General features: G+C 36.1%; 1 protein-coding gene across 4 annotated transcripts in view; it reads right to left on the minus strand.

Annotated features, from left to right (window-relative positions):
• Nucleotides 1–22,254, minus strand: part of LOC138696179 (FK506-binding protein 15-like) — a 296,343-nt gene that overhangs the window by 129,291 nt on the left and 144,798 nt on the right. For all 4 annotated transcript variants that reach the window (XM_069820787.1, XM_069820785.1, XM_069820786.1 and 1 more), the window contains one exon: nucleotides 462–600. In XM_069820787.1, coding sequence (XP_069676888.1) covers nucleotides 462–600 — 139 coding nt within the window. The remainder of the gene's footprint in view (nucleotides 1–461; nucleotides 601–22,254) is intronic.

The following is a 22,254-nucleotide window of genomic DNA, read 5'->3' on the forward strand; positions in this document are numbered from 1 at the left end:
TTTAATTATGTTGATAATAAATAATGTATCAGACATATAAGTTTTTGTCCTGTTTCATTTGGCACATATATTAAACATTCAAGAAGAATACCACTAGAGAATATGTCGAGTAAATCAACATTTTGTTATTTTCTCATATAATAATAATAATAATAATAATAATAATAATAATAATAATAATAGTAAATAATAATAATAATAATAATCATATATATTATCTGTACAAATGATTATATTTAGTATGCATCAAAGAAAGAAATAAAAAAGAAAGAAATCCACATTTCGAAACTGAAAATATTTAACAAACATTACTATGAACATGCCCTTAATTATTACTTATGTTTTTTATGTGTACGAAACAATGTTTATTTTTTCTGGTCATATAACAACTACTTCAGTAAGTTTGCAACAAAGAGTTTGGAGAAAATGTATTATTTCTAGTAAAAGATGCTCAGACTTACTTCTAGCAAGGTGCTTCTAGAGAGAGCATCATTCAGATCGGCACTAAGTTTTATTTTCTCTTGTTGCAAGGTAAGAATAAGAGCCTGTAGTGAACAGTTATTTCTTTGTTCCAGCATGCTGCTACTCTTCTCTAAGTATCTGCAACATAGCATAATCTTCTCTCAGTATACCAAGATAATTAATTAAAATATTATGAATCACCTCAAAAGAGAGCCTTCTCACCTTATACAAACAGTTCAAGTGCTAGAAAAGAGAATAACATTTTATTTTATTTTAGGAAATCTCGACATGAATAAATTGAGTACCCCCTGTAATAAAGTATAATACTAGAGAAGAGAATAACAGTTCATTTTATTTTATTTTATTTTATTTTAGAAAATCTCAACATGAATAAATTGAGTACCTCCTGGAATAAAGTATAATACTAGAGAAGAGAATAACAGTTCATCTTAGAAAATCTCGACATGAATAAACTGAGTACCCCCTGGAATAAAGTATAATACTAGAGAAGAGAATAACAGTTCATTTTAGAAAATCTCGACATGAATAAATTGAATATCGCCCAGAATAAGGGTCTAACTGAAATAGTGAAACAATGCAACTTAGATCCTTATTCTGAGGGATAATCAATTATGTGTTATGTTTATAAATTCCTTCTCCTGAATCAATACAAGCCTGTTGTAGATAGAATAGAATGTTTTATTTTCGCTGGCAGAGTTAAGGCCATAAGGCCTTCTCTTCCACTCAACCAGCCTTAATCAATACAACAGTTACATACATATTTAAATTATGAATGTTTACAATACCCTTAAAAGATTCTCCAGCAATATTCTTCAGTTAAGTTTTAACGACCAGTACATGTTTATTTAAATTGAGATAAAACCTATAAGAAAAAGTAATAACTTAATTTAGGAGCTAATTTAATTCAATTCAGTCTATATGCAATATGTAAAGAATTATAATTAAGTTGAGATAGCTAGTTGGTTAAAATGATGAGAATTAATTTAATAGAAGTTTACTAGATCCATGTTATAGAGAGCAAAATATAAATATAAAATATATTAATATAATGAGAATATTAATGTAATGAGATTTTGCCATTAGAGGTTTTGTATTCCATTTAGAGAAATTAATGGTAATAATTAGAAAGGACAGATGTTAGTTTCATTATAAGTAACAAATATTAATCAGTAATTAATCTGTTAAGTAAGAATTTATGTAATTTTGACCTAAATGAAGTTATTGTCCAACAACCCCTTGCATCATTTGGAAGCGAGTTCCAATTTCTAGCAACTGAAACTGTATAGGATGAAGAATATAAAGATGTCTTGTGGTAAGGTATAATGAGTAAATTGTTATGATGAGACCTGATACTTAGCTGATGATATGCGGATAAATTTTGAAAACGAGAAACCAAATAGATTGGGGTAGCAGTGCTCAGAATTTGGAATAAGAGAATGCAGGGCTCATCGATCGCTTAGCCTCAGCCAAGACAGATTTTGGAAAGATGGGGAAACATGATCATACTCACGAATATTGTAAATATAACGGACTCACGCATTATGCATATGTTGTAGTCTGCTGCTCAAATTTGCATTTAGGTTACTTAATATAATATCGCAGTAGTCGAAATGTGGCATCACGAATGTTTGTACAACGATTAATTTTAGTTTATAAAGAGTGTGGATTAAACACACCACAAGAACACATTAAAGAAATCATCCACATCACAGACACCGTCACTAAAACAAAATGACTTCACATACAATAACAAATATTACACTCAAACCGAAGGCCTACCCATGGGATCACCCATTTCCAGCATACTAGCAGAAATATTCATACACCACATAGAACAGACATACATACTAAACAAAGACAAAAACAAACACGCAGACATCATCATATCATCATATATTGGCACAGATACGTAGATGACATACTAATACTATACAAAGGAAACAAAAGACAGATCCAAAACCTACATCAACACATAAACAAAATACACAGGTTGTAACTTTAATAATGGCAACTACTTATTTATTACGAATATACAAGTGACATATCTGTGAGACTTCTACAGTCCTTCAATGTAGTAACCAGCATTGTCCACAACTCGTTGCCAACAATGTGGAAGTCACAGTATCCTTGTAGCAGCTCCTGTTATGTTGATGTTTCTGATGGACCAGCCTACTGCCTGCAGAATATTGGGAACAGTCTGGAATCGAACGTCGCAAACTGGTTCCTTCATCTTTGAGATTAAGTCATAATCACAGGGGCTTAAGTCCAGTGAATGTGGTGAATGGAAAAGCATTTACCACCCCCAGCGACGATACAAATCAGCTACAGGATGTGCCATATGCGCCCTTGCGTTATCCTGCAAAATGATGGAAGGGTTCTGCATAACTGTGTGACTGCAACCTGTGTGTATTTTTGTGTGGCTTCACTTTGGTTATAGTGGTTTTTTTTTCTCTCTCTTTATTTCTTGTGTAGTTTTACTTTGTATATAGTGTATTTTTTTTTCTGTTTATTTCTATTATTGTATTTGTATTCCTGGTGTCGTGGAAGAGAAGGCCTGATGGCCTTAACTACACCAGAATAAATAAATAAATAAATAAATAAATAAATAAATAAATAACATGTGGGCGCTTTCTTCACAATGCTGGTCTCAGATTATGCTTCAAAAATAACGGAAATACTGTGCATTAACATTCCGTCTTTGCGGGACAGTATGTGTTAGGATGACACTGTCACAGTCGTACAAAACAATCAGCATAACTTTCAAATTCGTAGGGATACGACTCACCACTGTTTGCGTGGTGACTCGTAATGACACCACTCATTTGACTGACGCTTAAGTAGATGTTCGTATGACCTTGCCCATGTCTCATCAAGTGCAACAATACGCTTGTACTTAAATGCGACAGGCTCATGTCAGTAGATTTACTGGCATGTAAAAGAACTCCTGCGGGACAAAATTCCGGCACATCCGGCGACACTGATATAACCTCTGCAGTTGCGAGCGTCGTTAAATAAACCATAACATCTTCACGATCATAATGCTCCAAATGAGTTTGAGCCGTGTTGTATCATATCCATCGCTGTGCCTCCGCCAAATTCCAGGGAACCCACTGAGATGCAATTTTTCTCAATTTTAGGCAATTCTTTAGAATACGAAACACAGTCATATGTGATATTCCTATCTCCTGGGCTAATTCACGTACAATCCGTCATCGATCGTTGTCTAATAGTACAGAAACAGCTTGCACTTCCTTTTCACTAACACTCGGACGACCAGATGTTTTTCACGCTGTCACGCCCCTCGTTGAAGGCTCGAACCCACATCGCCACAGTCCTGTATGGTAACACTGTCTCTCCACATGCCTCAACAAGACTGTCATGCCATTGTCATGCTGTACGACCAAGGGCAGATTGAATTTTCACCCAAGATGGCTGTTTCTGCTTTATAAACATGGCGAAACACAACTGCTTAGAGCTGTAACTAACAGGAGATTGTCCACACCTGTGGAGTAACGGTCAGCGCGTCTGGCCGCGAAACCAGGTGGCCCGGGTTCGAATCCCGGTCGGGGCAAGTTATCTGGTTGAGGTTTTTTCCGGGGTTTTCCCTCAACCCAATATGAGCAAATGCTAGGTAACTTTCGGTGCTGGACCCCGGACTCATTTCACCGGCATTATCACCTACATTTCATTCAGACGCTAAATAACCCAGATGTTGATAAAGCGTCGTAAAATAACCTAATAAAAATAAAAACAGGAGATTAACTTCAACTCTCCACAGCGCATGCGCTGTGAGCAGAACGGAACAGTCCTTTTAGTGGGGAGGAGGGCAGACATAGACTAACATGTGGTAGAAGTGACAACAATTAACTCCGTCTCGTTTCGCTTTTACAGCAGTGTTGCCACTATTAAAGTTACACCCCACGTACATTCAAAGCTACACTACAATCAGAAATTGAAAACAACAAATCCATAAATCTTCTAGACATCACAATAACAAAAGTTGACAACAAACACACTTTCAAAGTCCACAGAAAACTCACAACAACAATAACACACATACACAATACATCGTCCACACCTGTGGAGTAATGGTCAGCGCGTCTGGCCGCGAAACCAGGTGGCCCGGGTTCAATTCCCAGTCGGGGCAAGTTACCTGGTTGAGGTTTTTTCCGGGGTTTTCCCTCAACCCAATATGAGCAAATGCTGGGTAACTTTCGGTGTTGGACCCCGGACTCATTTCACCGGCATTATCACCTTCATCTCATTCAGACGCTAAATAACTTAGATGTTGATAAAGCGTCGTAAAATAACCTACTAAAATAAATAAAAAAACACAATACATCCAATCACCCAACACAACACAAACAAGCTGCATTCCGAACAATGGTACACAGACTACTCAACATACCAATGAACCAACAGGATTACAAAGAAGAGCTAAACATAATCAAATACAGAGCACAGGAAAACGGATACAACCCCAACATAATAGACAACATAATACGAAAGACAAAACAATCACAAAAAACATAAGAATACAACACAAACACAAGAACACAAAAAATGCACCACACTAACATACGAAAACAAAAATACACACAAGATTGCAACCTCATTCTAGAAATTAAATTACAACATCGCATACAGAACAAATAATACTCTACAAAAACATTTCAATACACAAACAACACAAACAAACAAATACAACCACACAGATGTATACAAACTCAAATGTAACACCTGCAACAACTTCTACATAGGACAGACAGGCAGATTATTTCAAACACGACACAAAGAACACATCACAGCCATAATAAAATTACAAAACACTTCCACATATGCAGAACACATCACAAATTCTAACCACACATACAGAGACATCAACACAGACATGGAAATTCTACACATCCAACCAAAAAGCCAGAAACTAAACACACTAGAACAATATGAAATATACAAACACACAAAAGCACATCCAAACGAAATCCTCAACACACAACTCAATTTCAGAACACACACACTCTTTGACTCCACATTACACTACACAAACACAACCCCACAAGAAACAAAACAAAAGGCGTAAAGACCAGCAACGACCAGTTCTGATGATGGCCAAAAGCAGGCCAGAACATATTAACAAGGTAACATAAAATTTAACACGTGAAAGACACATAATACGTTTTCCAAATTAAATTTGTTTCACATTATCCCAGAGAAAAAAGGTCCCATACACGTTTAATATGGATGGATAGGTGGGTGGGTGGCATTATTCATCATCTCAGCCCACTGTATCTGAATTCATTCTGTAATCCTGAATAAATTAAAAAATTAGATGCATATGCAATTCTTGTAAGATACCCTAGTTCTTTTTTATGCTACAAAAGTGAATGTCCAGTTATTTTTCTCATATACTGCATCTAAGTTGTTGTGAGTCGATGTTGATTGCATTTTCTTATAGTGACAGCGACGGGGTGGGGGTGGGGGTGGTGGTGGCGGTGGCAGCGGGGGGGGGGCAGGGGCAGGGGCGGGAGCGGTGGTGGTGGTGGTGATGGTGATTATGATGATGACGATGACGACGACGACGATGATGATATGTTACTAAGTGACTGCCTCCATAATAATGTGATCTGAATGGTATAGAGCAGCCGTGGCGAAGAAGAGTTCATGCGCCAAGCCACTGTGTAACCTGCAACGTGCATAACACCTGTGGAGGGAGGCAGACACCCGAAAGGGAAGTGAAGCAACTATCTGACTCAGTAACAGATTTTCATTTTCCTTTCGTCCAGCATATAAATATAATTTTATACAGTACAAGGCTACAAACTAATGTTTCGTACGTACAAAGAAAAGAGAAATGTACAAGAAAACATAGACCACATTATCACGACCTAAAATTAACTGTCTTCAGAATGTCTCTGCAACAGAGTTTCAAAATCAGGAATTATGTCATTTACTGCCAGACGTAGTTGATCACGAAGGTGTTTGTCTGTCAGCCGTGATCTACATTTGGTTTTCACTATTTTCATTATTGAAAATAATTTTTCACAAATGTAAGTTGTAGCGAACATGGCTTCAACAGAGCAAGTGAAAGAACAAAGCTTTGGATACTTATTTTTTGACAAAGATTTGAAAAGTTCAACATCTGTCAAGTCCTTACATCTAGCTTTCATTGCAACATCACATTGTAAATCTATGAGTTCAAACTGAAGATCTAACTGCATCATTCGTACATCTGCTGAAAAAGGGTCGATGTACAGAGATATGTCATGCTCTAAATTTCTTAAATCATGAAATCTGTATTCACAAAATTCTTGTTTAAGAATGTTCAGCATCTCAATGTAATTATGTAATTTATGAGGGGCAATATTTGGAAGAGACTGTAAACATTGAAAATACTGGAGCTGGGACTCGTTTAAGTGTTCCATCAAGAGCGTCAGCTTTCTTGTGAAAGCCTGAAGTGTGCTGTACATTGCAACATTTTTCTGGCGACCTTGAAGTCTCACATTTAAGTTGTTCAAATGCTCGCAAATGTCACACAAATAAGCCAAATCACAAATCCAGGTTTTGTCGCTTAGTTCTTGTATTTCCATGCCCTAAAAACAATTATACAATTATCAGAAAGTAAATAAATGAATCAGCAAATAATAAAATTTAGTGACAATAAATTATGGAAGTTTACTAAAATTACCTGCTCTCACATAAATGTTGCTACTACTTCACAGAGGTCAAAGAAACGTCGTAACATCGATCCTCTGCTAAGCCACCTAACATCACAGAAATACTTCAGATCTTTCATGAATTCTCCAAGGTCTTTAAGCAGGTGTCTGAACTGTCTATGCTTCAACGCACTACCTTTTATTTTATATATTATCTTTACAACAATATCTAGAACTAATTTCAACGACACTGACTTGGTGCAAAGTGTCTCTCGATGTAAAATACAGTGAATTGCATGAACTTTATTCAGTATATTTCTTTCAACAAGAAAAGTTTTCAATCTTCCACGAAAGCCCTTCTTTTCGCCCACCATTGCTTTCGCTTCGTCTGTTGCCACTGCAACTAGCTTAGACCAATCTAAATTGTGACTCTTGACACTCATTCGGAAAGAATTAAAAATCTCTTCACCAGTAGCATTGCCTTGTATGGGAACAAGGTCTAGAAGATATTCCTCAACATTTAACTCTTCGTCAACACCACGAATAAATATGGCCAATTGTGACGTCAGTATTCTCGTCAATGTGACATCATTAGAAAGGAATTCAATTTTTGTGGTGATAGTTTGACGAGAAAGATGTAAATTTTCAAAATTAGGAACCTCCTGTGGACACAAAACTTGAGCAATTTTAATCATACAGGTTTTCAGAAATTCCCCTTCCTGAAATGCCTTACAACTCTTTGCAATTTCCCAAGCTACCAAATAATTAGCGTGGTTCCTTTTCTGTGCCATGCTTTGTGTATTATTAGTAGTCTGGGGTTCATTTCTTTCTTTCAATTCCAGCAATCTATTTGCTCGGTCTAGACCTGTTAACGAAATAAGAGTATGACTATTCATCTGCAAATAAAGACTGATAATTATTCCGATAACAATAATAACAATAGTAATAACTAATAACAGTAATAGGGTTATAATAATAATAATAATAATAATAATAATAATAATAATAGTAATAATAATAATAATAATAATAATAATAATAATAATAATAATTACCTTTCAATGTTTCATAATGTGGGTGACATGTAGTATAATGCCGTTTTATGTTATACAACCGTTTTCCTTGCAATACTTGCGAACAAATCATACATTTAATATTCTCACCAGATTGGCAGCAAAAAAATGCGTCCTCCCATCCTACTTGAAACTTTCGTTTTTGTAGATGTACAGTACATGTATTGGAGAGAGACATTGCGACGATACGCCACTCGCAGATCAGAGGCAAATACAAATGGAACGGAGTTTGACTCCAGTGAGTGAGAGGAGGGAGGGGGGTTGTGGGAGGTAGAAATGCACAGTTATCATTGCGAGCCACAATGTGCTCGTGAGTCGCATTTTCGCCACAGCTGATATAGAGCATACTTGTAATATTTTAATAGTGACTGTAATAAGAGCAGTGATGAAGGGTAAGAAGAACTATTGGGAGCAGTGGTCGAATTGAAAATAAATTACTGCTGGTATGCACAGTCTTGTGTTAAATAACAACTATTTCAGAGATTTCTTAAATAAGACATTGCTTCCATGTGTGAACTAAATAATATATGCCTTATGCAAGTAAGACATCATGCACTGCTACAAGAATGTTTGTTAAGGTGGTAGAGATTATGACAGTCGTGTATTGAAAAGGAAATATTATAAACAAACAAATACAGTAATTAATAAGATTACTAAAAAGAAATTGGACTCACAGCAGTGGACTCAGCAGTGTTCTCAAAATTCTTTTAGATGGGGATCTTTTCTTTCCCTGGCCCCGCTTGATGTAAATTCCACGCCTCTTCTTCCACTCAGTAGCCACATTTTGAAGTAATATTCTACATTAAATTCACAGGGGTGGGCCCATACTTCTTATGAAAACACAATTCGAAGCAGTTTCTATGGATAATTTATTTCGAGTGGGTGAAATAATGTCGTTCATTACACTAAATGTGCGTTCACATTCACTAGTAGATATGACTAATGTTTTAATCGAAGACATCAGATGTTGCAATTCCTGTGGCACTGACTTGCCTCTACTTTCTACAAATTTTCTGAAGTCATGTTTGCTGTCTGTGTGGCTTTGGCATATTCGAAACTGTTCACATAACACTGCAACACGATGATACCAAATGATGATAGATCAAAAATATCAACAGCATGAAGCAGTGATGTATAATTATGCATTAGTGAATCTTGATGTGACAATGAGCTGATATGAGAAGAAATTATCCGAAACAGTCTTTTTTCCAGATTTACTGTTAAACTTCTGAAGAACTGTCCTTGCAAAATTCTAGGTGTCTTGTTGCGCTCTTTTTGCAAACTGCAACCTTTAAAAAGTGATCTGTCAGCAGCATCGATACTTCCTGTCACAAATGGTTTGGGATTATCAACAAATGAAGATATTACCCTGACAAGCCTACTCAGAATTTGGTCAGCTTCTGAAATTGTAATATCAAGCTTTTGCAATTGAAGTGATGTATCAGAAAGTTCCAACAATGCATCGTACATAATGCCAAGATTCAAAATACGGTTTGTTTCTTCGAATTTATTCTTCAGTCCTTTGAAAGCAGCCCTTTCTTTACTATCATTACTATTAATCTCTCTTTGGTTAAAAAACTTTTATAAGGTTGGGTAATTATTCCACATAGTCTTAACTGTGCACAAACTAGAAGCTACCCATCTTGTATCCATCACTTTGCCTGTATTTGATAGCTAATTGTGTTCCTACTTCGTTTGCACATTGTAGTAATTCCAAATGATTTTTAGGTGATGTTGAAAATAATGCATATAACTTATCCAAGATGATTTTAAAATGATTTAGTTCTGTCACATCTTTTATGGTATCACCCATGGCTAATTCCAGTTTATGGTTTGTGCAGTGCCAGATGATTAAAGACAGGAACTTGTTTTGTAAAACAATAGCTACACCTGACTTGTGCCCTAACATATTTGAAACACCATCTGCACAAAATAAAATCAGGTATTCGTGTAAATACTGTTCATTAAAACCTATTTCAGTCAATTAATTTAAATAGGTAGTATTAACTATACATTCACTAGAAGCATTTTCTAGTTCAGTAAGATTTAACAATATCATACTTGGATTACTTGTTGGTGTAATTGCGCTTCTTATACAAAGAACTAATGTTGACTTGCTGTTTATAGTAGCTGATAATAATAATAATAATAATAATAATAATAATAATAATAATAATAATAATAATAATAATAATAATAATGATGATGATGATGATGATAATAATGGTTTATTTTAATAGCAGAGTTAAGGCCATTCGAGCTTCTCTTCACTCAACCAGTATGAGACAAAATTACTACACTGCTACAAACAAAACATAATTAATATAATACAATACAATACATAATATAATTCTTTTTATTTTCCCAACATAACAATAAAATAATTATGTAATAAGAATAATAATTCGTTGACTAGCAACCCTATTTTGCATTTATTTGTTTAATTTGATTAGGCCTAAATACTTTGTTTCTCATTTCGTTAGCCACAAAATTTATAATGTTAGCACATACATCGTCATTATGACTTATTCTGCCAACTGATGTCTGGGATGTATTGACTGCCTCCAATGGCCACTGACACATTGTCTATCACTTCATTATACGTTTTCATTAGGAGATTCTGGAACTCCAAAAACAACGACTGATACATTGTTTAATTTATTGCAAGTTACATCATCTGGTAAATCAGTAAAAGGCTGTCCTTTCTTACCAATATTATATAAAATTCTAAAAACGTTATTGGTTGGTTCTAGGTATTTTTTATTTAGTATATGTATTGATTCAGCTTAGAACTTTCTAGTACATTTTCGGCATACTGATGCCCTTCAGAATTTTTGTGTTTGTAAATTTCCTTCCTTAAAGGCGAACCTGAACACTGCGCCCAATCTGATGACATTTGTATTGATTTTTTTGTGTTTGTGTGTATCTACTCCTTTACTTGCTGACACGAACTGCATCCTCTATTGTTGTGTTTTGTAATAAGCCAAGGATACTTTTTTTTTTTACTTGGTTATTTATCGACGCTGTATCAATTACGAGGTTATTCAGTGTCAATGAAATTGGTGATAGCAAAATTATATTTGGCGAGATGAGGCCAGGATTCGCCATAGATTACTTGACATTTGCCTTACAGTTGGGGAAAACCTCGAAAAAAATCCAACCAGGTAATCAGCCCATGCGGCAATCAAACCCGCACCCGAGCACAACTCTGGATCGGCAGGCAAGCGCCTTAGCTGACCGAGCTATGCCAGTGGCTAGCCAAGGATAGTCATTTTGTTTTTTTACAATACATTTCAAATATCCGCCAATCAGGATACAAAGAACTATAAACACGATCACTGGAGCCATCACTATCATGAGTTTTTATTTTCTTTAGGGAAGAATCTTGTTCACTGTAACTGGAGTTACAATTTCGGTCAACTCTTACGTTTTTAGCACTTTCAGATTCAACTTCATAAACGCATTTAATGGAGGAAGATGTTCATTTTAACTACAAATCTAAACTCATTTTTCACATATCACACTCACATGCAGAATAAATATGTTGCACTTGCCAAATTTCAGCTCGTGATGCAAACAGCTCAAGACGAAAAACAAATACTAAACAATCTATGTGACACAAACTCATAAGAATCCAGATCAGAATTGAAACTGAACATTGAATAAACGGATAAATCACGTGATTGCCCATTGTTGCGATTAAAATTTTTAATGATATTGATAAATGATTATCATAAATCAAACCAAACTGTTAGAAGGACAAAAGGTTAAAGGTCTATTCACACATTTCCGGGATGTGACGGTACTTTCCATGTCCATATCCATCCTTTCCGACATGATTTTTTCACGTCTGTTCTCACATTTCCGTTCCGTACATTTATAACTCGGTAGTCAAGTGTTCAGTCCACGATGAATTTTAGTGATGATAAAATGGCAATGATAGCCATAATATTGGATAAAGAGAGGAAGAAAGAAAGAGGAAGAAACAGTGGGTGCATCCAATATGGACATGCAGGGAATTAGAAGGAGAGTTTTCTACCAATATTTTAGGAGGTGGTAGTATGCATCAAAACAAGAAAATGTCTAATAAACATGGGTCCTACAACACATACTTTCTGAGATCTGAATACTTGTTCACAGGAGGTGCTCAATGTGACATCCATTTATGGCAATGCATTCTTCTCCCTACAATACAGCAAACTACCAGATAATCATACCGTAGTTAACACCCCTGGCATGGAATAATGATACATCGTAAGGAATACTGAAAACAAAAGTGTGGTTGTTGATACGAGCAAGGTTCTGCAGAGATGATGTTGTGAATTTTCGTAATCAGCATGTGTGGGCTGATGAAAATCCCCATGCAGTTGAAGAAACAAGACATCAGCACTGATTCTCAATCAGCATATGGGGAGGTGCTCTTGGTGATAGATTAATAGGGCCGTACGTGCTACCACAGAGATTAACTGGGGCTCATTATCAGGACACTCTTATTAACGTATTGCCTGCCTTCTGGAGAAAGTGCACTGTCAGCAGAGACCAAAGATGTGGTTCGTGCATGATGGCACACCAGCACATTTTCTCCACAATGTGCGTGAACACTTGACGCTGACATTTCAGGACCACTGGATTGGTCGGGGAAGCCTTTGGCCTGCTCATTCCCTAAACTTAAATCCCCTACACTTTTGGTTATGGAAACACATGAAGGAATTGGCCTACGCCACTCCAATCAACAATGTGCAGACACTACAGGATCGTGTCTTCAAAGCATGTCAGCACATACAAGAACAATCAGTTCAATTTAAAAGAGCGAGTGATTCCTTACATCGAAAGGCAGAGGAATGCATTGCCATGAATTGATGTCATATTGAGCACCTTCTATAAACAAGTGTTCACATCTCTGAACGTACAATATGTGTTATAGGACCCATGTTTATCAGGTATTATTTTCTTGTTTTGATGCACATTAGCACCTCCTAAAATATTGGATACTTTTTTTAACACCTTGTATAAGGATTTGATGGACGACGAAATAAAATTTCACGAATATTTCAGAATGAGCAGAAATACATTCAGTGTGCTGTTGAAGGTGGAGTGGTTCATTGCAAAAAATGACACTTTCTGGAGACCTGCAATTATACCGAAGGAAAGTATGTCCAAGGTAAGTGGATTTATAAACTACAATAAAATAAAATACGTACTGTAAGTAATAAATTGAAATGAGTAACATTCAACGTCATGAAAATTTTATATTGTAAAGTGGATGTACAAACACTGATTAAGGTATATGTACACCTTTACATACAAAAAATTTTGTTTTGCATAATTTTGCTCTGTAAAATTTTTATACAATTGAGAATGGTACCAGAAAGAGGATGAAGTGAACAGATCCCTTGAAATTATGTCTAAATTGTTTATAAAAATTATTTTGTTTATAATTTTGACATACAACTTGAAACATGATAGCTCAGGCAGTTTTTAAGATAGAGCCACATTTTTTTCACTGTTTTATAGCTAAAACTATTCTTTAGTGCCTGACATAGATCTATGTTTTATTTTAATTTACATTAATTCAATATTACCATATATGTAACTTATACTAATATTTTATGTTGCATATATCATGTAAAAAATCCATAGATATTAACTATATTAAAGTTACTTTACTCATTGTCAGGCACTAGGGGACATTTCAAGCTTCAAAATGATGCCAATATGTTCTTTGTACCACCATATTTGGCTGAGATGTCATGTTTAAAATAATTAAATATTCTAAAATTACTATTTACAGGAAATGAGCCACAAACTTTCAGAGCCTAGAAGACTCCATCATCATATGTCACCCCTTAAGCAGCTTCATGTCGGTCCAATTTCAGCTTCTTTCTGCCTCTCAAACACCTCCTCCTTGTTTTAACTTCAGGTGTTGATTTTTTTTGTTTTTTTTTGGCATTTTGTCCTTATATTCCATTGATGCAACAAATCCTACGATGGTGTTTGTCCCACGGCTTATGCCCACCCTCCTCAGAATTTTAATTTCTACTTTTGGACTCTTATTAAAATGATGTACAACATCACTGACATACAAATTTACAGTTTTATGACTAACAGAAAAAGATTATAAATTACTTCATTATGTAAAAACGTGTTTTCAATATAATGATCATGCCCTGATATCTATGCATCTATTTTGGGACTAGAAAGAAGTTTATTTTATAAGCAATGCTAGACAAGGGGATTGACTGCTACAAGAATCACTCCAAAAGTAATCCAAAATATTTATTTAAAAATTACATTTTTATCCTACAGCTTTGCTATTTTCATAGAACGCAGATACATCCTTCAGGAACAATACGTCACTTTTCCACATAATCCCCACACCTTTCTACTGCCTTACACCACCTTGGAATGAGAGCCTGTATACCTGCACGATAAAAGTCTGGACCAACACGTCTGAGCCACTCTTTAGTAGCGTGCACGAGGGAGTCATCATCTTCAAACCTCGTTCCTTCTGTTTACCAAAGAGGTGGTAATCGCATGGTGCCAGATCAGGACTGCAAAGTGGATGTTTCAGTGTTGTCCATCCAAGTTTTCTGATCTAGTCTGTGGTCTTGTGACTGACATGTTGCCATGCGTTGTCGTGCAATAGCAGAACATTCTGCTTCTCCCGATGTGGTTGAACACGACTCAGTCGAGCTTGAAGTTTCTTGAGAGTTGTCACATATGCATCAGAATTAATGGTGGTTCCGTGTGGCATAATGTCCACAAGCAAGAGTCCTCTTGAATCGAAAAACATAGTAGCCATAACATTTCCTGTCAAAGGCACAGTTTTGAATTTCTTTTCTTCGGTGAACTTGCATGATGCCACTCCATTGTCTGCCTCTTTATATCCGATCAAAATTGTGAAGCCATGTTTCATCTCCTGTCACAATTCTTGCAAGAAATTCATCTCCACCATTCTCATACTGGTCCAAAAGTTCGCTGCACATTGTTTTTCTGGTTTCTTTGTGGGCTTCTGTTAACATCTTCGGAACCCACCTGGCACAAATCTTTTTTAACCCCAACTGTTTCAATACTCTGCACACAATTGCTTCTTCTATTCCAACTTGGAGTGACAATTCTTTCACTGTTACGCATTTGTCAGCCACAGCCATATTGTTAAAGCGCTGCACATTGTCAGGTCTTCGTTCAGTGCAAGGAGTATCCCGAATATTGGCATGGCCTCTTTCACAAGATAATCTGCTTGCCCACCGACAAACCGTACTATGATCGACAGCTGCATCTCCATACATCTTTTTTCAACCACTTGTGAATGTTTCCCACTGTCTTGTTCTCACACCACAGGAACTCGATAACAGCACGTTGCTTCTGACGAATGTCACATACAGCAGCCATCTTGAAGAAGTGCCATTGTGGCGCCACTAACGGGAACGACTTAAATTAAATTTGAATACAAGGGGGAAGGATGTATCTATGACCTCCATAAATTGCAAAGATTTAGAATAAAAATAAATTTAAAAAAATGTTGTGCATTACTTTGGAGTGATCTTCATAGAAGTGACTGTGGCTGATGACGCAGAATTTTGGAAAATGGGACTTATCTGAAAACCATAAGGCATAAATCAAAAATTCTTATATCAAATTAAAGGGGAGAAAATTCTTTATTAAAATAGATATATTTGTAAAATTCTAATTTTTCATCATTTTTTGCGTTTTGTGGGTGTACTTATACCTTAAGTTTACAAAATGCAACATTAACGAGAAAAAAATAGAAAAAATATGTGAAACAAAAGAGAAAAATGTAATTTTCATCATAAATGTTATTGGCTGTTCAACTAGCTGTCAAGTTACTGAGCTGACTTTTCACCAAAATTCTGTCAAAATGTCTTATGTTATCTTGTTTGCTGTTGATGTTAGAACATGATGAAGAACTCGAAGGAGACTCTGTACTTTCATTATTAGCTAATGCCGCTAAAGGTTGAAATGCCCTTTGACAAGAGACCTGTGCGAGGTGGTACCCTGCTGCTCAGTAAGCATCATCATTTCAGTTATGAACTGTTGCGAAAATTTCTGATTTTGCTAAACTCAAATAGTAGGGAGGTAATGACTTCAATATAGGGGAAATTCCAAATAAAAAGCATCATGGGATGTTGGAAATTTACAGTGGCTTGGTTAGATGTAGTTGCTTCCTGTGCAGAATGTATATCGAAGAGGTATTTCATCAATAGTGATGATGCTGGTTCATGCTGAACTTTTCGTTTTGTGCTACACCTTCGAGGAGTTGAAAACACAGAGGAGTCAGTTTTAGCACTGTTAATGTCTGTAGGGACACCTGTGTCGTTAATGTCTTGAGGCATAAGCTGCTGATGGGATTCCGGTTGTGATTGTTCTGCTGTATTTTCAGATTCTTGTTCTTCGTCTTCACTTTCACAATCATTAACTGTTGCTAGACGAATGTTTCCTTTAGTGTCTCTTTTATCGAAATATTTAGTCAAGAAACTTAACTGATCCGCAAATCTGTACTGTTTTACTTGCTTCACTGCCTGCTCACTTGTAGTTTTCATTTTTTTTAGCAACTTCTTATAATTATCCCTGATATTGTTCCATCTCGCCTTGCACCTTTCACTTGAAAAAAAAAGACAAAGTGTGCAGACCCTCCGTACATTTACACTTTTCTAAATTAGCTACAAACACAATTACAAGCCACAAGTATTATTTTAATTTATTTGTTTCAGATTCCTGGTAACTGGGGATTCTTTTAAAACGATATCTTTCAGCTACCGTCTAGGGCATTTCACTATACACAACATTGTGAAAGAAACGTGTGAAGCTATAATTGGAGCGCTTATTCACGAAGTAATGCCTCATCCAACACAGGAAATGTAGTTGTTGTTTTCTAATGCCAGGCGTTTGACAATAAAGTCATTTGACCTCTTGCACTCCTATATTTTTCAAAGATATTATCATGACCAGCCACTGAAGCACAGATTTTGAGGTGTTCCGAATCCATTTCTTGGTTTGAGTTGCACAATGGGCAGTTAGGGGACTGATATATTCCAATTCTATGCAGGTGTTTGGACAAACAATCATGGCCTGTTGCCAATCTAAATGCAGCTACAGACGATTTTCGTGGTAAATCGGGAATTAACTGTAGATTTTGATGCAGAGAGTTCCATTTTTTCCCTTGGGATTGAGTTATCAAATTTTGTTTGTTGTAGTCTAAGTATGTAGATTTAATAAATCTTTTCACAGAGTAATATGTAGATTTAGTAACAGGTCTGTAAGTAGCAGTGCTGCCCTTCTTTGCTAAAGCATCCGCATTCTCGTTTCCCAGGATTCCACAATGGGATGGTATCCATTGGAATACAATTCTTTTATTGAGTGATATTAATTGAGAGAGCATTTTAGTTATTTCTGCTGTTTGAGATGAAGGTGTGTGTTTAGAGACGATTGATAGAATAGCTGCTTTGGAGTCTGACAATATAATGCATTCCTAAATTTATTGATGTGGCGTAGAAGATTTCTGAGACATTCACTTATTGCAATGATTTCACCATCAAAACTTGTTGTTCCATATCCAAGAGATCTATAAAGTGAGAAGAGACAGCACGTAACACCTGCAACGGCACCTTGTTCTCTGGAGATCAAGGATCCGTCGGTGTATAAATGAAGCCAGTTTTGTGGAGGGTACCTAATATTAATTGTCTCTAAAGACACTGTTTCAGTATTTCAGTGTTTACTTCTGATTTCAGTATTTCTTCTGTTAAATTTGGATTATATTCTATATTTAATAGGGTTAAAGGGTTTGGTTTAATTTGTAAGTTTTCTTTTAAATTCGGGATATTAATTTTCTGTTTTAATTCTTGAACAATGGATATGAAACTTTTTTGAGTTTTCAATCTACAGAGAGGACTGTATGAATGTCAATTGTTTCCTGGTAATCTGATAAGTTTTTCATATTGAATCAGTGCTTTTTCTTCTATTGTCATTTTGATGCTGTTAATATTAGTGAGGAATCTCATAGAATCTATTGGAGTTGTTTTGATTCCACCAGTAATGACTCTGAGAGCTAGGTTTTGAACATATTCTATGTCGTTTATGAAAGGTGAAATAATTAAAATTTCTCTGCAGTATGTCAGCACTGGATGTATAAACATTTTGTATGTAGTGTTCAAAGTATTCCTAGAGCATCCCCATTTCTTTCCTGCTAGTCTTTTTAGAAGGGAGAATCTTTTACGAGCTTTTTCAGAAATGTATTTCAAATGGTTGCTCCATGTTAACTTACTATCGAAAATAACTCCAAGATATTTGGATTCATAAGTCCTAGGAAGGTGTTGGCCATTGTATTGGATATTGAATTCTCTTTCTTTTTTACCGAGTGAAAATATTATTGGTAGTTACTTTTGCTTAAATTGAGTGTCATCAAATTTGATGTAGTTGATTTAGAGCTTTAAGAGCAGAATTTTGAATTTTGTCTCTATGTCTGTAAGATCCAGAAGTCCACAAAACTATATCATCTGCAAATAGTGCTGTTTTCATGTTTGATTCCTCTAATAGGGAGGGTAAGTCATTTATATGAATACTGAATAAAGTTGTGCTGAGGACAGTGCCCTGAGGTAGACCTCGATATGTTTGTCTGTAACTAGAAAGTGAGTTATTGAATTTAGTGGCAATGAATCTTTGACTAAGGAATTCTGATATCCATCTGAACATATTGCTGGAGATACCTAATTTCTGGAGTTTTAGTAATAATTTATTTCTCCAAACAGAGTCATATGTTAACTGAAAGTCAATAAATATTGCCAAGGTATCTTCTTTCTTGTTAAAATTGTCTTTTATTTCTTGGCCGAGGCGTATGACTTGTTCATTGGTAGAGTGTAGTTGTCGAAAACTGGCTTGTCTTGGTGATAAAAGATTTTGGGATTCTAAATACCAAGTTAATCTGTTGGAGATCATGGACTCCATGGTTTTTGCTATCATGCTTAATAGTGCCATTGGTCGATAACTATTAACATCATGAGCAGGTTTCCCTTTTTTGTGAAATGGTACAATGATTGCTTTTTTCCAAGCTGCAGGAATTGAGGTGTTCCATGATAAATTGAAAATGGATAAAAGTACAGACTTGGCTTTTCCCCCCAGATGTTTAAAAAATTCGGAATGAATGTTGTCGGGGCCAGGAGATTTCTTGGTTTTTAAATTTTGTATAGCTAGAGTTAATTCTTTGGAAATAAAAATTTGATGAAATATTTCAGGTTTTGTACTAGTAATTTTGTTTTTATTATTTTTATGTAATTCTCTTTTGATAAATTTGTCAGTTTTTTTGATATTGGGATGTAATCTGTGAGAGTTTGAGTAGTGTTTATTAAATGCGTTTGCTATATCTCTACTATCTGTTAGTGTTTTGTTATTATGAATAATAGATTGGCTAGTATTTTCCTGCGTAATGTGGGAAGCCATCGAGAAAAACTTCCAAGAATGCCAGAATTTCCCAAACTGTTTGGGATCAGTTGATGGCAAACACGTTGTCATTCAAGCTCCACTGAACAGTGGCTCCCAGTTTCACAATTATAAAAAAAATTTTTTTCAGTTATTTTATTAGCACTTGTAGATGCGAACTCCAACTTCATTGCCGTAGACGTAGATTCTTACGGTAAGAATAGTGATGGGAATGTTTGGGCTCATTTAAACATTGGCAAAGCTTTTGAACAAGATGTAGTAGTGGGTGACGAAGCATTTCCTTTAAAGACTTTATGAGACCATATCCAGGCCAACAATGGCCACAACAAAGTGCATTTTCAATTACCGACTCAGCATGCTCGGAGGGTATTGAAAATGCTTTTGGTATTCTAGCCCAAAAATTCAGAATGAATCCAATCAAAGCCGTAAAACGTCGATAACATAATACTAGCAACTTGTGTGCTACATAATTTCATTAGGAAGTATGACGACAAGCCTTTAATGCTAGTAAATGAAACATGTGTTTCCACATACCAAGAGTTAATAAAATCCACAGCTCCAAAATTTGCCTGCTCCTTGAGAGAATTCGACCAGAGAGGCTTTTAGCATTAGTAAAATTTCAAAGAATATTTCTGCACAGAAATGAATAGATACATTCTTCTTCCTTGTATTCAAATTTAATTTAAGTCGTTCCCATGAGTGGTATCATGATAGCACTCCTTCAAGATGGCTGCTGTACTCGACATTCGTCAGAAGCAACGTGCCGTTATTGAGTTCCTGTGCTGTGAGAACAAGACAGTGGGAAATATTCACAAGAGGCTGAAGCAGGTGTATGGAGATATAGCTGTCGATTGCAGTACGGTTTGCTGGTGGGCAAGCAGATTATCTGATGAAAAAGGGCATGCCAATATTCGGGATACTCCTCGCAGTGTCAGACCCTGCATTGCACGAAGTCCTGACTGTGCAGTGCGCTAACAACATGGTTGTGGCTGACAAACACGTAACAGTGAAAGAATTTGTCACTCCAAGTTGAAATAGGAGAAGCAAGTGTGTGCAGAATATTGAAACAGTTGGGGTTAAGAAAGGTTTGTGCCATGTGGGTTCTGAGGATGTTGACAGAAGCCCACAAAGAAACCCGAAATAAAGTGTGCACCGAACTTTTGGACCAGTATGAGAATGGTGTAGATGACTTTCTTGCAAGAATTGTGACAGGAGACGAAACATGGCTCCACCATTTTGAACCGAGACAAAGAGGCAGACAATGGAGTGGCATCATGCAAATTCATCAAAGAAAAAGTTATCGCTACTGTGTTTTTCGATTCAGAAGGACTCTTGCTTGTAGACATCATGTCACATGGAACCATCATTAATTCTGATGCATATGTGGCAAATCTCAAGAAACTTCAAGCACGACTGAGTCATGTTGGACCACATCGGGAGAAGTAGGATGTTCTGCTATTGCATGACAACGCATGGCCACATATCAGTCACAAGACCACAGACCAGATCAGAAAGCTTGGATGGACAACACTGAAACATCCGCTTTACAGTCCTGATCTAGTACCATGTGATTGCCATTTATTTGATAACTGAAGGAATCCCTTCACGGAACGAGGTTTGAAGATGACGACTCCCTCATGCACGCTGCTAAAGAGTGGCTCAGATGTGTTGGTCCAGACTTTTACCGCGCATGTATACAGACCCTCGTTCCAAGGTGGCATAAGACAATTGAAAGGGACGGGGATTATGTGGAAAAGTGAAATTTTATTCCTAAAGAATGTATCTGCATTCTGTGAAAATAGCAAAGCTGTAAGATAAAAATGTAATTTTTAAATAAATGTTGTGCATTACTTTTGGAGTGACCCTTGTAGAAGTAAAACTGATATTATCAGCACTTATTTATAATTTATTCACTTGCAGACACTACTGTTATGTCATTCATAAAGAGCTCGGCCTGAGACCAAGGGGTGAGGAGGTGAAGTGTGCAGAGAGAGAGATAGACAGCAATGACAATAATGAGTGTACACTATTGGTTGGCGTAATTGACTGTATGATCAGCTTCACTAAATGTAACAGCCTATTTCAAACTTTACTTCCGGTATGCTTTTGGGCATTTTATTTTACTTCCCATATGTCATACCGGTTCAAACTGGCCCAATTCGACCAATGATTGGTGTTGAACCACGTGGGGCAAGAAAGGTGAGAATATGACATAAAAATAATAGTGTAATGTACCTACGTAATAGTAACAATACAAAACATTCTGTATGTATGAACATCTTGGTTATGCAACTTTTAACACTATATAACTTAATAATATAAATTATGGTGATCACTTTCACATGTTAATTGTGAAGTATGTATTCTTATCTAGTATTTTGATTTCTCCGCCCTATCACAAAAAGTTCGACAGGTTCTCTGCAGCACCACGAAATTTTCCCCCATGGGATGCAGACTGGTGATACAATACCTGTTATTCTTTCGAGGGAAGCATTTTCTTACATCTTAATGCATGAACCTAGCTATATTTGTTGACATTGCATTGTAGATTTGTGCAGCAAATGTCTAGAAAATTTTGTTAGTCAGAA

This window comes from Periplaneta americana, chromosome 3, assembly GCF_040183065.1.
Source record: "Periplaneta americana isolate PAMFEO1 chromosome 3, P.americana_PAMFEO1_priV1, whole genome shotgun sequence".
NCBI classification, from domain to species: Eukaryota; Metazoa; Arthropoda; class Insecta; order Blattodea; family Blattidae; genus Periplaneta; species Periplaneta americana.